The 17417-nt window shown below is 34.7% G+C and overlaps 1 protein-coding gene across 1 annotated transcript in view; it reads left to right on the plus strand.

Moving 5' to 3' along the window:
• Positions 1-15998, plus strand: part of LOC144979246 (RYamide receptor-like) — a 124030-nt gene extending 108032 nt beyond the window's left edge. Inside the window, exons 5-9 of the mRNA XM_078925855.1 lie at positions 2622-2712; positions 5507-5691; positions 8701-8809; positions 10010-10016; positions 15847-15998. Of these exons, the coding sequence (XP_078781981.1) occupies positions 2622-2712; positions 5507-5691; positions 8701-8809; positions 10010-10016; positions 15847-15998 (544 nt within the window). The remainder of the gene's footprint in view (positions 1-2621; positions 2713-5506; positions 5692-8700; positions 8810-10009; positions 10017-15846) is intronic.
• The last annotated feature ends 1419 nt before the right edge of the window (positions 15999-17417 follow it).

Consider the following 17417-nt stretch of genomic DNA (forward strand, 5'->3'; position numbering starts at 1 on the left):
AGACACACATCTATCTTCTCATCAAAACACACATAGACGTGTACATGAATACGTGCACGTTGACAAGCATCTATCTTCTCAGTTTTTGATGCATCTTTTCTGCTGCTGCACTCTAAATAATAACACATTTTTAACCAAATTTGGCCAGAAAACTCGTCCTTCAAATATCGATTGTTAAAGTTGACTCTCATATTTTGAAAAAAAATATCTCAATCCTGGGACTGTCATTTAATCCATGATGAGATTCATTTTAATTAATCGATATAATTTGAAGGTCGAGTTTTTGTTCCAAAATTTAAATACGTATTTTTGTTTGGGGGTTTCTTTTTTTTTTTTTTGTTGGTGTTTTTTTCTTCGGGGGGGGGGTGGTTTCTTGTTTTGTTTTGTTTTTTCCTTTTATTTAGATACCTACGGCTCTTTGGTTCTAATTTCATTTCTAATTTCTAATAATGTTCTTTTTTACTTCAATAAATCGCCTTAGGCTTGTCTGTCTCTAAACCTTGTATTAAAACTAATCACATCAACTTACACGACATTGATTTCATCAACAAAATGAAAATATTATTATTTCTATACATTCTATGTAGTCAACTCTAGTCTTCCAACTCTATAATCAATTATCAAACACCATTTTCCACTCATTCATTCATTCATTCATTCATTTATCCGATGAATTGATAATCCAATGCATCCATAAATCCATTCATTCTATCATCCATTTATCCATTCATTCATTCATTCATTCATTCATTCATTTATCCGATGAATTGATAATCCAATGCATCCATAAATCCATTCATTCTATCATCCATTCATTCATTTATTCATAGGATGACTTTTGGTAAGCCATCTATCCATCAATCCATTCATTCAAACATCCATTTATCCACTCCTCCATTTTACATCCATCCATTCATCCATCTATCCATCAATCCATCCATTCAATAATGTATTTATCCACTCGTCCAGTTTACATTCATCCCTTCATCCATGTATCCACCAACCCATCCATTCAATAATGCATTTATCCACTCGTCCAGTTTACATTCCTCCATACATTGATGACAATTGATAATCCATGTATCCATCAATCCATCCATCTAATCATCCATTTATCCACTCGTCCATTTTACATTCATCCATTCATCCATGTATCCATCAATCCATCCATCTAGTCATCCATTTATCCACTCGTCTATTTTCCATTCATCCATACATCCATTAATTTGTCAACTCATCTCATATAGGCGGCTAGATATTATGTGGTAAGCTTAAGCTTTATTGTTGGCCTGCTAACTTCGCGGTGGTTGTTTGTCGGACCCGCGGTCTCCAGTAGTCGGTGAGAGAGAGAGCTCTAGTAATTAATGACCTGTTTGATACGAATTTTTAAGGGTTCGTGGATAGCTCATACGGTAGAGTCACGCTCTCACCGGCCAGGCGGAGTTGTCGTACCAATAAGGTAGCAGGTTCAAACCCCATCACCGCCGAGAAAAAAATGTTTTTATTCCCTATTATCTTCTGGCACTTTTCTACTCACTTCATCTCTTGTGGTCTTGTGTTATGACAAGGTCCTGGGTTTGAGTCCTCTCCGAGCGGCGCATAGTTAAGTTCTTTGAAAAGGTTCTTTAACTCACATTATTACTCAGGTATAAAATGGGTACATGGTCGTTAATAATTTGTCTATTTCAGAAACAAAATGTTTCGTCCTAATATGAACTGATGCAGATGACAGAGGAACCCTTGTAAAGCGCTTTGAGCGCATTTTGTGGGAATTGCTCTATAGTGGGGGCAGCGTGTCGCAGCGGTGCGGTCTTTGCTTCGTACCCGAAAGTACCGAGTTCGATCACCCGCCGTTGCGTAGCTGTGTGGCCTTGAGCAATTCTCCTCGCCCTAGATCAATTTGCGGCTCTGCACTGCGACTGACGCCTGGGTTATTCCAGTCTTCTCTTGGAATAGACCCTAGAGACAAATTTCCCCTATAGTAAATGGAACCGAAAAATAAAAATAATACCATTATTAACCACAAAAGTACAACAACTGTGATACCACCAATATTTAGAAGAAGAAGAAGAAGAAGAAGAAGAAGAAGAAGAAGAAGAAGAAGAAATTAATAAATCATCACGATTTCCAGTAAATGTCACGGATATAATATTTCTATTAGTCTTTACACCTGCCTGTCTGTGTAATATCTATTCTGGCAAAGTGATTTAATCTGAAGATAATCGTCATCATCATCATCATCATCATCATCATCATCATCATCATCATCATCATCATCATTATCATCATCATCGTTATCATTGTTATCATCGTCATCATCGCCATCATCATCATCATCATCATCATCATCATCATCATCATCGTCATCATTGTTATCATCATCATTATCATCATCATCATCACCATCATCATCATCATCATCATCATCATCATCATCATCACCACCACCACCATCATCCCCACCACCACCAACACCACCACAACCACCATCACCACCACCACCACCACCACCACCATCATCATCATAATCATCATTACTGCCCAATATAAATACTAACTTAAAGTCATCAATATTATTGACAATGTACATTTAATTGCCCGCCTTTTATCTGTATCCTCAGGTACAAGTACATCAACATTATTTGGTTCTCCTCCCACTGGTTGGCCATGAGCAATTCGTGTTATAATCCATTCATCTATGGTCTTCTCAATGTAAGACTATTTGTTTAACATATCATAAAGTTTTTATGTTCTTAAAGAGGTTATAAAATATCATAATTTACGATTAAGCCATGAGCAATTCGTGTTATAATCCGTTCATCTATGGACTTCTCAATGCAAGTCTATTTGTTTAACATATCATAAAGTTTTTATGTTCGTAAAGAGGTTATAAAATATCATAATTTACGAGTAAGCCATGAGCAATTCGTGTTATAATCCATTCATCTATGGACTTCTCAATGTAAGTCTATTTGTTTAACATATAATAAAGTTTTTATGTTCGTAAAGAGGTTATAAAATATCATAATTTACGAGTAAACCATGAGCAATTCGTGTTATAATCCGTTCATCTATGGACTTCTCAATGTAAGACTATTTGTTTAACATATAAAGTTTTTATGTTCGTAAAGAGGTTATAAAATATCATAATTTACGAGTAAGCCATGAGCAATTCGTGTTATAATCCGTTCATCTATGGACTTCTCAATGTAAGTCTATTTGTTTAACATATAATAACGTTTTTATGTTCGTAAAGAGGTTATAAAATATCATAATTTACGAGTAAGCCATGAGCAATTCGTGTTATAATCCGTTCATCTATGGACTTCTCAATGTAAGACTATTTGTTTAACATATAATAAAGGTTTTATGTTCGTAAAGAGGTTATAAAATATCATAATTTACGAGTAAGCTATGAGCAATTCGTGTTATAATCCGTTCATCTATGGACTTCTCAATGTAAGTCTATTTGTTTAACATATAGATAGAATGCGCTTGGCCAAGGAGTTCACAACATTGCCATCCGGAAGTATAACTGACCAACACACAAACTCTGTGTAACCATGAACTTTTATAGTCTGGTTAATACAGTTTAGGGAGAACAACTCACAAACGCGGATGGCAAAAACAATAACAAAGGCCTGAGTGACGTCATCTGCATACTATCTATAATAAAGTTTTTATGTTCGTAAAGAGGTTATAAAATATCATAATTTACGAGTAAGCTATGAGCAATTCGTGTTATAATCCGTTCATCTATGGACTTCTCAATGTAAGTCTATTTGTTTAACATATAATAAAGTTTTTATGTTCGTAAAGAGGTTATAAAATAATTATAATTTACGAGTAAGCCATGAGCAATTCGTGTTATAATCCATTCATCTATGGACTTCTCAATGTAAGAATATTTGTTAAAGTGACTGACATAATCAGTCGGATGGTGAAAAGGTTTGAACTGAGATATTGCCAAGTTTAGTTAGGTCAATTTTTATCCAAAATGAGTTCTTGTCATAAATGATTAAATCAACCCTTTTTGTACATCCTAGGGAAATATAAAAGCATACATTCACTTCGAAATGTTTTTTACAGCTAGTCAAGTTGAAAAAGTATGAAATTTGAGAAAAGTTTCTGGATACCTTTCCCATATATCTGACCATAACTTCATGAAAAATCACCCGATTGACTTCAAATAAAGATTTAAAATGCTCTGGCGAGAATATTCTTTCAGAAAATGCAAAAAAAAAATACAAATCCAAAATTTTCACCTTGCGACTGATTATGTCATGCACTGACACAGACATTTGTTTAACATATAATAAAGTTTTTATGTTCTTAAAGAGGTTATAAAATATCATAATTTACGAGTAATTAATTGTTAAATGTAGTTGACTTATATTGAAGTTTAGTGACCTCTGCTTGACCTTCAAGTGGTCGAATTATATTTCCAATCGACCAAATATTTTTCAAAGATATCAACCTGACCATCTGTAAAGAAAAATTAACTTTTAGACGAATGTCAAACACCACGAGTTATTTTTTTTCAGTAGGCGGTGACTCTACTATATTATACTTGATCAAACCAATTTCAATATGATTCAATAGTCTGATGTCACGTCCGCCCAGAAACCAGCAGCTTGGTTCTAAACAAAGAAAATTCGTTCTTTTTAATCTTCGTGCTGGCTAGAACTTTTTTACATTTGTCCTGTGATCAGAATGTATAAAAGTCAAAACATTATCAGATTTATAATGTTTTTCTCCTCTATATACACTTTTATGCTCGTCGGAGAAGTATTTCATAAGGGCGGTTATGGGGATAATGGCGTTCGTCACTGTTCCGATAGTTTAGAATCAATTACTAAGTTACGATGCGTCATTGCGAGGGAAGTGACGTCACAACTGTTGAAGCCCATTGCTGGGTGGGGTCCCTGACCTCCCATAGTGGGCAGGGAGGAATCCCCTTGTATCTCGTTTCCAACATGCTTTCTGTCTTTGTCTTGGAATAAGATTACTTGGTTTTGTCCTGGCCCTGACTGGATACCCTGGCCTGGAGGGAAACAGTCAAATGTTTAGTTAAGAGTTTGGGGAGATGATATTTTTTCCTTGTAAATCATCTGTTATGCACAGTATTGTTTTGTTTACATATTTTATATGATTTGTAAACATTTGCGTGTATTCCTCTTAGTAGGAGACCTGTGCTTGTGTGTGGATGAGACTTTTAGGTGATCTCAAACTAAGTACACTGATAGATTGCTCTTGGAATCAACATCTGTTTCCTATTTGAACCAATTCCCCTTTGCCTTACCCTTTCTTGTGTGCTTTAATTGTAATTCTACAACTTTTTACTATCCCATTTTCTTCCTTTTTACTGGCGCTGATATGACCTTAATGTGTTGCATGCGCCGTAAAACCCTTTAAACCAAACAAAAACAAACAAACTAGATCTCTAACTGAATGCCTTTTCTTTTCTTTTTCTTTTTTTTCCTTTATTTCCTTTTTTTTTAACCAGGAAAAGTTCAAGCGAGAGTTCCGCCATTTATTCGAGATGTGTCCTTGTCACAAGAAATCCCAGAACGATTACTACACCGAGTATTACAGCGAGGACGTCAAGTCGTCCAGACGCGCCAACAACAACCACCGAGGCTCGGGCTACCCACCCGGCAGGCACGGCGCCGTCAGATACAACTTTTACAGGTGAGGCCCAAATTTCAAATTCCGTCAGGGGATATTTTGGCTAGGGATAATAAGATGTAAACATGCCGTAAATGACAAAACTTAATTGTTGTTATTATTATTATTATTATTATTATTATTATTATTATTATCATCATCATCATCATCATCATCATCATCATCATCATCATCGTCATCGTCATCGTCATCGTCATCGTCATCGTCATCGTCATCGTCATCGTTATCGTTATCGTTATCGTTATCGTTATCGTTATCGTTATCGTTATCGTTATTGTTATTGTTATTATTATTATTATTATTCAACTTCAACTTCTTCTTCTACTTCTTCTTAATCTTCTTCTTCTTCTTCTTCTTCTTCTTCTTCTTCTTCTTCTTCTTCTTCTTCTTCTTCTTCTTCTTCTTCTTCTTCTTCTTCTTCTTCTTCTTCTTCTTTTTCTTCTTCTTCTTCAAATAAACGGATTTAATCTACTAGAGTGATAATTACTGTCGAAATGCATACCTAAAGGATAAATTAAAATTTATGAAAATTTAAATAGTTGTTGCTTTGTCAGATTACGTTAGAACTGACCTCGAGTCGTGTCTTACAATCTTCCTGGCCAATGGATAGGATTTCTGTCAACGTTTTAAGTGATATCATAGAATGGTTGAAATCACTTAACTTTTATTTGATTAACTAAGAGAACTCGATCTCTAAATAAGACGCGATTCCGGGCACGTTTTATTTATATTTTTATTTCCATATTTCATACCTATATTATGATATATGTTACCCTTCGCCTCAAAACGGTATTAAATCGGGATGGCTAAGATATTGAAAATTGAATTTATAGACAGAAATATCAGACTTGTGTTGAGTTTTTATGTTTTATTGAGGAGAATGGATACCATATTTTAGGGTGCTAATGCCAACAATTTATATTTTGACCAGTTTAACATTTAATTCGGCTTTTAAGCATATGGTTCATTCCAATAATATACCGTTTTGAGACGATTGGTCACATATTTGTTCTTATTCCCCTTTTTACCAAATCTGGTTAAGGACAAAGTTGCTCTTAGCATTCCTCATAATTCAAGTGTATAGATATTTGGAGTCAATGAGTCAATTTTTTAAAAACCACAATATCTCAATGACAACAAAACGTAGGGTTTTGAAGGCCTACGTATGGTTAGTATTATTATATGGCTGCGAAAGCTGGAGAATTACAGAAGACATTAGAAAGAAACTGGAGGTAGCAGAAATGTGGTTTCCTAGAAGGATGTTAAGAATCTCATGGACAGAGAAGAAAACTAATGAAGAAGTATTAGAGCAAGCTGAAGCTAAAAGGTTATTAATTCGTACAATAAGAAAAAGACAAATGCAATTTTTAGGGCACCTAAATCGACATAAATGTATTGAACATCTTGCTCTCATAGGAAAGATAGAAGGTAAAAAGAGTAAAGTAGACCAAGAAAAACATATTTGAATAGTTTGAACTGCTGGGTGACAAAGAAAGAGAAGAGTAATATTAGTTTTCTGAGGTTATCTGATCAGAGAGATGAATGGCGTACCATGATCACCGATGTCTGGCACAGACTTGGTACTTGAAGAAGAAGAAGAAGAAGAAGAAGAAGAAGAAGAAGAAGAAGAAGAAGAAGAAGAAGAAGAAGAAGAAGAAGAAGAAGAAGAAGAAGAAGAAGATATTTGAAAATTGACCCAACTATAATAGATTGTGACAAAGTATACTGCATTGGCTGCCATAGGACCAGCGCATCAAATATAAATCTTCAACTATCGTTTTCAAATGCTTGGAAGGCTCGACACCAAAATATCTCTCAAACCTCATTGGACGGTATAACCCACAGCGATCGCTTCGATCAATGAACGACCTCAAATTGAAAACACACCGCTGTCGAGTGAAGGCTGGTGAGCGTGCCTTTCAGCGTTTTGAATTCTGGTCCGAGGTTGTGGAATTTACTACCAGTAGAGATACGTTCTTCGTCTTCACTAGAGGAATTCAAGCGTCGATTGAAGACATTCTTATTCCGACAGGCTTTCTTTTGATTATGTGTATAATTGGCGTTGTTCGTGTACTGTGTTTGGGCTTAATCTTTGTTATGCGCCCAGAGCCCTCCAGATGAAGGGATGTTTGGCGCACTATAAATCTATACCAGTATTATTATTTCATTACAACACTTCAAACTGATGTGTCATGGCACAAGACCGAAGGGCTAGAGCTCAGGTGGTCGCTGGTTTGGATAAGTAAGTAAGTAAGTAAGATGTGTTATGATAGATTGCAAATCGTTTCCAATCCTGTCATTCAAACCACATTGCTACATCAGGAATGATGTGTTAAGATAGATAACCCCATTACAAATCGTTTCTAACCCTGTCATTCAAACCACATTGTTACACCAGGGATGATGTGTTAAGATAGATAACCCCATTACAAATCGTTTCTAATCCTGTCATTCAAACCACATTGTTACATCAGGGCGGATGATGTGTTGTGATAGATAACCCCATTACAAATCGTTTTTAATCCTGTCATTCAAACCACATTGTTACATCAGGGATGATGTGTTAAGATAGATAACCCCATTACAAATCGTTTCTAATCCTGTCATTCAAACCACATTGTTACATCAGGGATGATGTGTTAAGATAGATAACCCCATTACAAATCGTTTCTAACCCTGTCATTCAAACCACATTGTTACACCAGGGATGATGTGTTAAGATAGATAACCCCATTACAAATCGTTTCTAATCCTGTCATTCAAACCACATTGTTACATCAGGGCGGATGATGTGTTGTGATAGATAACCCCATTACAAATCGTTTTTAATCCTGTCATTCAAACCACATTGTTACATCAGGGATGATGTGTTAAGATAGATAACCCCATTACAAATCGTTTCTAATCCTGTCATTCAAACCACATTGTTACATCAGGGATGATGTGTTAAGATAGATAACCCCATTACAAATCGTTTCTAACCCTGTCATTCAAACCACATTGTTACATCAGGGATCGAATCGCTTCGAGGTGTGACGTATCCGACGGCAGCAGTCGAAGCAGCTCTGGAAACAACAGCGGAGGCGGAAAAGAGCCCGTGGAGCACATAGCATTACTTCCGGTAGCAACAACTTAAGTCTGTTTAGTGTATCCTCCCATCCTCCCTAACCATATCATCCCCTTCAACCAAAGAGGTATTCTATATTTTTGTAACAGCAATACTATTTTGTGTGCCTCTAAAGACTGTGCCAAAAATATGTAGAGCACTTTTTTCTACTCGGCGCTTGTCATTCTAAATATGATGTCAAAACACAACCTTTTCGTGAGCAACAATTGGAAGTTTGCCCCTGCTAAATCACCAATTTGTGTGTGCTTGTGTGTGCTTATGTATGTATGTGTGTGTTGTGTGTGTGTGTGTATGTGTGTTTCATTGTGCGGCTATGTGGTCTTGTGGTACGACACTGGGTTTGAGACCCGCTCTTGGCGGTGCATAGTTGAGTCCTTGGAAAAGACTCTTTAGTCACGTTCTCTCATCGGACTCGAGTGTAAAATGGGTATACGGCCGTTAACAGCGTTGTCTCTGTCCGAAAATAAATTGTATTCTTATGACCTAACGGGCGGTATGTCTCATCATACATGGTATGTGATGCCGTTGGCTAGACGGGACCTATTGTAAAGCACTTTCAACAAGTTCAGTGGACACCATGCTATATAAATGCTCAGTTACCAGTTATTGTTATCATTTGTGTATAAATGTGTGTGAGAGTGTATTTATTTGTGTCGGTATGTGTCATCAAAACTATCATTAGTGTGAGAGTGTATTTATTTGTGTCGGTTTGTGTCACCAACACTACCATTAGTGTGTTTTTTGTTGTGTTTTTGTGTGATAGGTGTCTCTACCAGCACACAGCTTTCCTTGTCACATAGAGCTCCAAAAAAATCCGCACTTTTTTGTAATCTATTTAATTCTACATCAATTACTGGTGTAATAATATGTGGTCTATTTGGTCTTGTGGTATGACACTCGCTTTCGGATCGGAAGGTCCTGGGTTCGAGCCACGCGCTCGGCGCATAATTGAGTCCTTGGACAAGGCTCTTTACTCACATTCTCTCAGCGTATTCAGGTGTAAAATGAGTACCTGGCCGTTAACAGCGCTGTCTTTGTCCGAAAAAGTGTAATATCGCCTAACGGGCGGCATGTCCCGTCCTACATGTTAAATGTTGCTGTTGACCAGTGATCCCTTGTAAAGCGCTTTGAGCACATTTAGTGGATATTGCGCTATATAAAGCTCAATTTATAATTTATAATATAATCTGTCAGAGCAAAAGTTAGTTCTATTTCTGCCAAAACAGCATAGCAATCTGTTTATAACTCGCAAATGGTTGAATCAGAGCACATTAACACGAGGGTTGTCTCACACACACAAAAAAAAACCCGGAAAATGGCTAAGTATTCAGAGACACCGCAATTAAGTTTTACCTCACCCCTCTCACAGTCCGGACATAATTATTATTATTATTATCAATAATAATAATATTATTATTATTATTATTATTATTATTATTATTATTATTATTATTATTATTATTATTATTATTATTATTATTATTATTATTATTATTATTATTATTATTATTATTATTATTATTATTATTATTATTATTATTATTATTATTATTATTATTATTATTATTATTATTATTATTATTATTATTATTATTATTATTATTATTATTATTATTATTATTATTATTATTATTATTATTATTATTATTATTATTATTATTATTATTATTTGTCGCACCATCTGATATTATCATCTTATGAGACCGATGAAGCGTTTTCTGTCAGGACCTCGATTCACCGATGACGACGAGCTTGACTGAGATTTGTTCAAACAGGATATTATCTTCTCTCTGGTCCCATGCTGGGAGAAATGCATTGATCTCAGCGGTGATTAGCTACGTTGGAAAACAAAGCAGTGGTCAATGCAATCTATGTTGTTGTTTTTTTTTTAATAAATAAGAAGAAACAACCCAAATATGTTGTATCTTTGGCCATTTTTCCGGTGGGTTTTTTCGTGGGACAATCCTCGAATAAGACGCGCTTGTAACTCTTTCAAGACACAGCACTTTTTTCACGTTTTCCCTCAAAATGCAAAAATCACTTCTTCATTTGTTGCTTAAACTGTCCATTCCATTCATCTCACTGTTGTTTAAAAAGTGTGTGTGTTATTTTTATATTTGGCCAAAACAATATAATAATAATAATAATAATATTAATAATAATAATAATAATAATAATAATAATAATAATAATAATAATAATAATAATAATAATAATAATAATAATAATAATAATAATAATAACAATAACAATAACAATAACAATAATAATAATAATAATAATATATACTTTATTCATCCAAAAACATGGAAATTCGTTTACAGACTTGACATGCATAAAAATTGTGTAAACACAAAGTTGAGAATCTATTGCGACAATGTATACACACACACACACACACACACACACACACATATATATATATATATATATATATATATATATATATATATATATATATATGCAAATGCACAAAAATGTAAAAATATACAACCAACAACCAATAGCAACACTTTATATATTAATTTGATAAATTGAGATAGGCCGTACCTCTGGCCTTTAGTACGAACTTTTGTGTGTATATTTAAAAGATAGTATTTCATTTAAATCACAGTTGCGCGTTAAAAATTCGAACACCATGTGGCAAAAATGAATTAGGTGACGTCTTGTCTTTTTTTTTTATAGATATAAGGCGACGGATCCTCATGGACAACTTAATAAATTTGTGAAGGGGGTGATCGCCATCCTTCATAGTAGTGATATTGCAGCAATCTGCTAAACCAGTTTACTGCCGCATTCTGGACAAAAAATATGTATTCAAAAAATTTGGCCAGAAATTATCAATCAATTTAAATCTTGGAGAAAAAAAACTCTCAACCCTGGGACTCATCTATTTTAATAATTATACGACTGTATTGTTGAATTTAACATAGATCGAGACGTATTTTTCCAGCCAAAAAACTTTGTTTGTAGGGCGTTAGAATATGGCGATTCCCAAGACCAAAGGTCAAATTAAGGACCGTGTATGACGGTCCAGCAGATTTTCTTAATTATTCATTCGAGTTAACAGGTAATAGAATTACCCTTAATTTATGAAAGATTGGCGAGTTTGCTCGTATTTCAATCTGTAAAAAGGAGAAGTAGTAGTAGTAGTAGTAGTAGTAGTAGTAGTAGTAGTAGTAGTAGTAGTAGTAGTAGTAGTAGTAGCAGTTAGTAGTTAGTAGTTAGTAGTTAGTAGTAGCAGCAGCAGCAGCACTAATAATATGTCGTGAACATTTTCATATTTCCGTCATCCGCTTACATCGAGGTCAATTGTATATGAATCTATAGATAGCATGCGCTTGCATGAGAAGCTCACAACATTGCCATCCGGAAGTATAACGTACCAACACACAAAACTTGAACGAATATAGTTAATACAGTTCAGTAGTGAAAATTACTCATAAACTAGGATGGCAACAAAAAAAAACAATAACAAAGACCTGAGTGACGTCAACTTCATTCTATCTATAACTTATTTATTCTTTTATTTCCATGCCAGCAGCAGAAACCGAAGTGATACGAGACGGAGCTACATCAAAGGCAACCACCAAATCCAATGCGAGGAAACGGAAACGTCACAGATATGACGTCAGCACAAGCATCATGGCGGCGTTGCTTGGGAAGGGGATCAACAACAACAACAACAACAACAACAACAACAACAACAACAACAACAACAACAGCAACAACGGCAACACGTGAAAACGTCACGAGTCTGATATTATTGTTACTATATTATCTTCATTATTATTATTATCAATATTATACTATATTATTATCGTCAATATTATACTACAATATTATTGTTATCATTGATTTATTGCAACACAATCGTTTTGAATACGATGTCATTATGATAATATAATGTAATTAAAATAATAATGGTCCAAGATCGACGTGTGCTTCTCTGCAGGTCTGATAACCCATAGGGGGGGGGGGGGGGGGCTCATTGTTGTAATGGAAATACTCTCAAACTAACGCAACGTATTCTCCATTATACAATGTTTAATCAAGCGCGTTGAGTGGGGATCCTGACCCTCCCATAGTGGGCAGGGAGGCACTTATAGTAATTTCTATCCCCCTATATCTGTTTTCCAACTTGCTTTCTGTCTTTGTTTTGGAATGAGATTACTTGGTTTTGTCCTGGCCCTGGGCGGATACCTCAGCTGTGAAGGGAAACAGCCAAATGTAGAGTTAAAGTTTTGGGAGATGATATTTTTTTCCTTGTAAATCATCTCTCTGTTATGCACTATATGATGTTTTGTTTACATATTATATATGATTGGTAAACATTTGAGTGTATCCCTCTTAGTTGGGGCCTGTGCTTGTGTGTGGATCAGACTTTTAGGTAATCTCAAACTAAGTACTTTGATAGGATACACTTGGAATCTACATCTGTTTCCTATTGGAACAAATTCCCCTTTGTCTTACTTTTTCTTGGGTGATTTAATTGTAATTCTAGAACTTTTTACTATCCCATTTTCTTCTTTTTTACTGGCGCTGATGTGACCTTAATGTGTTGCAAGCGCCGTAAAACCCTTAAAAACAAAAACAAAACAATAAAGCCCAAAGTAATTGCAATAGGTTATCAGACCTGTGTTGATGTGTGCACGTCTTGGTCCAAGATGGAATGGTCGCTGTTACAGTTGTGGTTGGGATGGCAACGGTTGTAAAAAGAAAGAAAGTTTGTTAGGTTTTTTTAATGAAAAACAGCAGCCGAGATTAGTTTGTAGTCCCTGGATGGGGGGGGGGGGGGGGGGGGGGGGGGGGGGGGGGGGCAAAAAATCATGTATTTTTTAAATTTTGGCCAGAAAACTCGTCCGTTCAGTCTGATATTTCGATTAAAATCTACCGATACCCTCATCTTTAAAAAATGACTTTCAAACCTGGGACTTGCCAAGAAATGTGTACCAGTTTTGATAGAGTCTACTTTTATTTATTTATTTATTTTTGCTATTGATTTTTGTTTTTGTTTTGTTTTGTTTTTGTTTTTGTTTTTTTTTTTTTTTTTTTTTTTTTGTTTTGATTTGTTTTTAATTTTCTATTTTTTTATCCACGATGACTGTCCTTTTAATCGATCGATATATCGATATTTCTTAAAAGAATGATTTTCTGACCCAAACTTTTACTACATATGTACGTGTTTATTTCAGGAAATAGGGCTGTAGTGTTGTGTATCCTCTAACCCCCACCATTGGTTCATCTACGTCACGTGGTATTGTTACTTTACTTACAATAATTTGGTTAGAGATGGGTTTTGAGAGAGGAAATTATCTATCAATGTTAAATCTTGTACAAAAATTTTGAGTGTTTAATCCATTTTTTTTCTATAACTTTATTTTGTCTTTTTTTCTGACCTCCCATAGCGGGCAGGGAGGTCCATACTGTGTCTTCTATCCCCTTATATCTGTTTTCCAACATGCTTTCTGTCTTTGTCTTGGAATGAGATTGCTTGGTTTCTGGGTGGGGTTCCCTACCTCCACAGTGGGCAGGGAGGTACGTATCGTGTCTTCTATCCCCTCTACCTGTTTTCCCAAATGCTTTCTGTCTTTGTCTTGGTATGAGATTGTTTGGTTTTGTCCTGGCCCTGGCCGGAGTCCTAGCTGAGAGGGAAACAGTCAAATGCATAGTTATTGTTTTGGGAGATGATATTTTTTTCCTTGTAAATCATCTCTCTGTTATGTATTATTATATTTGTTATTTTGAATGTATAATGTAAGCATTTGAGTGTATTCCTCTTTGTTTGATTTTGTGTCCGGATGAGACTTATAGGTGATCTCAAACTAAGTAATTGGTGGTATGCTCTTGGAATCCACATCTGATCCCTATTTGTTCCCAATTCCCTTATGTCTATCCTTTTCTTGGGTGCTTTAATTGTAATTCTAGAACTTTTTACTATCCCATTTTCTTCTTTTTTACTGGTGCTGATATGACCTAAATGTGTTGCAAGCGCCGTAAAACCCTTAAAAACAAACAATTTTGTCTTTTTGTTACGTATTGTCTATGTGTATTGTTTTTGAATTTTTTTTTTTGTTGTTGTTTTTTGTTTTTTGTGTTTCTTTGTTTTTTGTTGTTGTTGTTTTCTTCAACGTTCTCTTTTTTTAAAAAGCAATGCCAATTCTTTCTTTTTTTAAGTTAAAGTATTATTTTTATCGTTAATGTTAAGTTGGTAAAAACAAAGTTTACAGTAAAAAATTGTATTCGTAAAAATGAATGACATATAATATGATTTGATATCCTTTGAATCTATGTGCACATATTACCTATTATCAGGTCTGACAGCCGAACGCAATTTTGGGCCTGTTTTAACATTGTTGTAATGGACAATTATTATTTTTATTTTCGTTGGTTTGAGAGTATTTCCATTACAACAATGAGATCACGTAACAAGTTGGGAGATCAGACCTGCGTATAAGTACACGTTGATTTGAAAAGTCTTTTGAATTGTTTGATATAATTCGTTGAAATTCGAATTTCCTAGACAAAATCTTAAAATAGCCTACGCTGCATTGCGGCTGACGCCTCCGTTATTCCAGTCTTTCGTTGGAATAGGCCCTAGAGACAAATTTCCCCTATAAGGTGAATTTGAAAGAATTTATTTTTCCAGATAAATAAACTATTATGTTTATAATTTCACAAACTCAATAGGCTGACATCTTTAAAAGCTATTTTCTTAAGGAGGGGTGGGGGGGGAGTTTCAACATTTTTAACACAGAGAGAGAGGTGGGGGGGGGGGAGAGGGAGAGAGAGAGAGAGAGAGAGAGAGAGAGAGGAGAGAGAGAGAGAGAGAGAGAGAGAGGAGAGAGGAGAGAGAGAGAGAGAGAGGTAGGGAAGAGAGAGAAAATAATTTTCTATTTTTTTTTAAAGCAGAAGTAGACAAAAGAAGAAAGAAAAGAACGAAATTAATGTACATAATAATATGATATCTATATTATAATTACATGATATAAGTTTTATTGTCTATATATTGATTTTTGTTTCTTTACCAGTATTTCAACAACTTCCGACACCAACTCAAAGAGACGAACTCTATCACTCTTCTATAGTTGAAAGCAAGAAAGTACCATCTGGCTTGACCGTGCGCGCCACCAACTCAGGGGACATCACTCTAGTCTCTAGACTACCAGTTTTGATTAATTAAAGTCCTCGCTGGAAAGAAAATAATTAATTCTTATCGCCCCAATCCTCGCGAGAATCGTAAATTATTTCTGATAAAAACCTATGGTAGGTAGGCAGCCTGAGACGAAATACTTTGTAAAGGAGAAAAGCCTTTGGATTCAAGAATGATAATGATGATGATGATGATGATGATGATGATGATGATGATGATGATGATGATGATGATGATGATGATGATGATGATGATGATGATAATAATAATAGTAATAGTAATTATAATAACAATAATAATAATAATAATAATAATAATAATAATAATAATAATAATAATAATAATAATAATAATAATAATAATAATAATAATAGTAATAATAGTAATAATAGTAATAATAGTAATAGTAATAGTAATAATAATAATAATAGTAATAATAGTAATAATAGTAATAATAGTAATAATAATAATAATAATAATAATAATAATAATAATAATAATAATAATAATAATAATAATAATAATAATTTTTTGTAATTTATTTATGTTGCTGTTTTCATGAATTAATTTGCTCATTTCCGGTGGGGGGGGGGGGGGGGGGGGTTGGGTTTAAATTGTTTTTGTTTTTGTTTTGTTTTGTTTTTTGTTTTTTGTTTGTTTGTTGTTTTTTTTTTAATATCTATATATTTTTATTGTATAAGCCTTAGTTTTCGGGTTTATACCATAATGTGATGAATACAGAAATGATGTGAACAGAAAAAGAATTGTATTCATGCGGGTGGTTGGATGGGAGCATCACCCTTGAATCATATACCTATGATGTTCGCATGGGTGTACGATCCGATAGTGATGTCGTTTCTTCTTCTCTTTACTAGCCTATCCTGCTTCTTTGGTTTGTGATTGTATTTTTGACAGGGGATATTTTTTTTCCTGTAAATCTTCTGCCTGTTTGTTCTTGGTTATTTATAATTTAGCTTATGATATCTTTAGGTTATGATTTTGATTGACATTTGTACTATTTTTGTTAGATTGCTTGTTTTTTTTGTTTCAGCGGTCTCTCATATAACCTCAATTGTGTTGGAAGAGGATTGAGTGAGTTAACATATTGTAACCTGACACTAGAACCCTCTAGGACTTACAGTTTGACGTCATTTATTAGGTTTTTCACTGTCTAGTGATTTGTGACCCTCCGTGTCAAAGCGGTATTATGTCGGGATCCACTCGGTTAGGGAAATTGAATTCTTTGCCACAAATATCAAACTTGGGTTTAATTTCTGTACGTTATGCTGGAGTAGAAATACTATTTCTTGCTTTACAAAAACTTCTAAGGTCCAATTTCTCATCAATATATCTCTAAATTCACTTTTTGGGGTCTGAATCATTCCGACATAATACCGTTTTGAGACGGAGGGTCACATTTGTCGTTAGTGTAAGCTCAAGCAAACAAAT

Source organism: Berghia stephanieae, chromosome 9 (genome assembly GCF_034508935.2).
Source record: "Berghia stephanieae isolate SIO BIC M18660-M18661 chromosome 9, UCSD_Bste_1.3, whole genome shotgun sequence".
Taxonomy (NCBI): domain Eukaryota; kingdom Metazoa; phylum Mollusca; class Gastropoda; order Nudibranchia; family Aeolidiidae; genus Berghia; species Berghia stephanieae.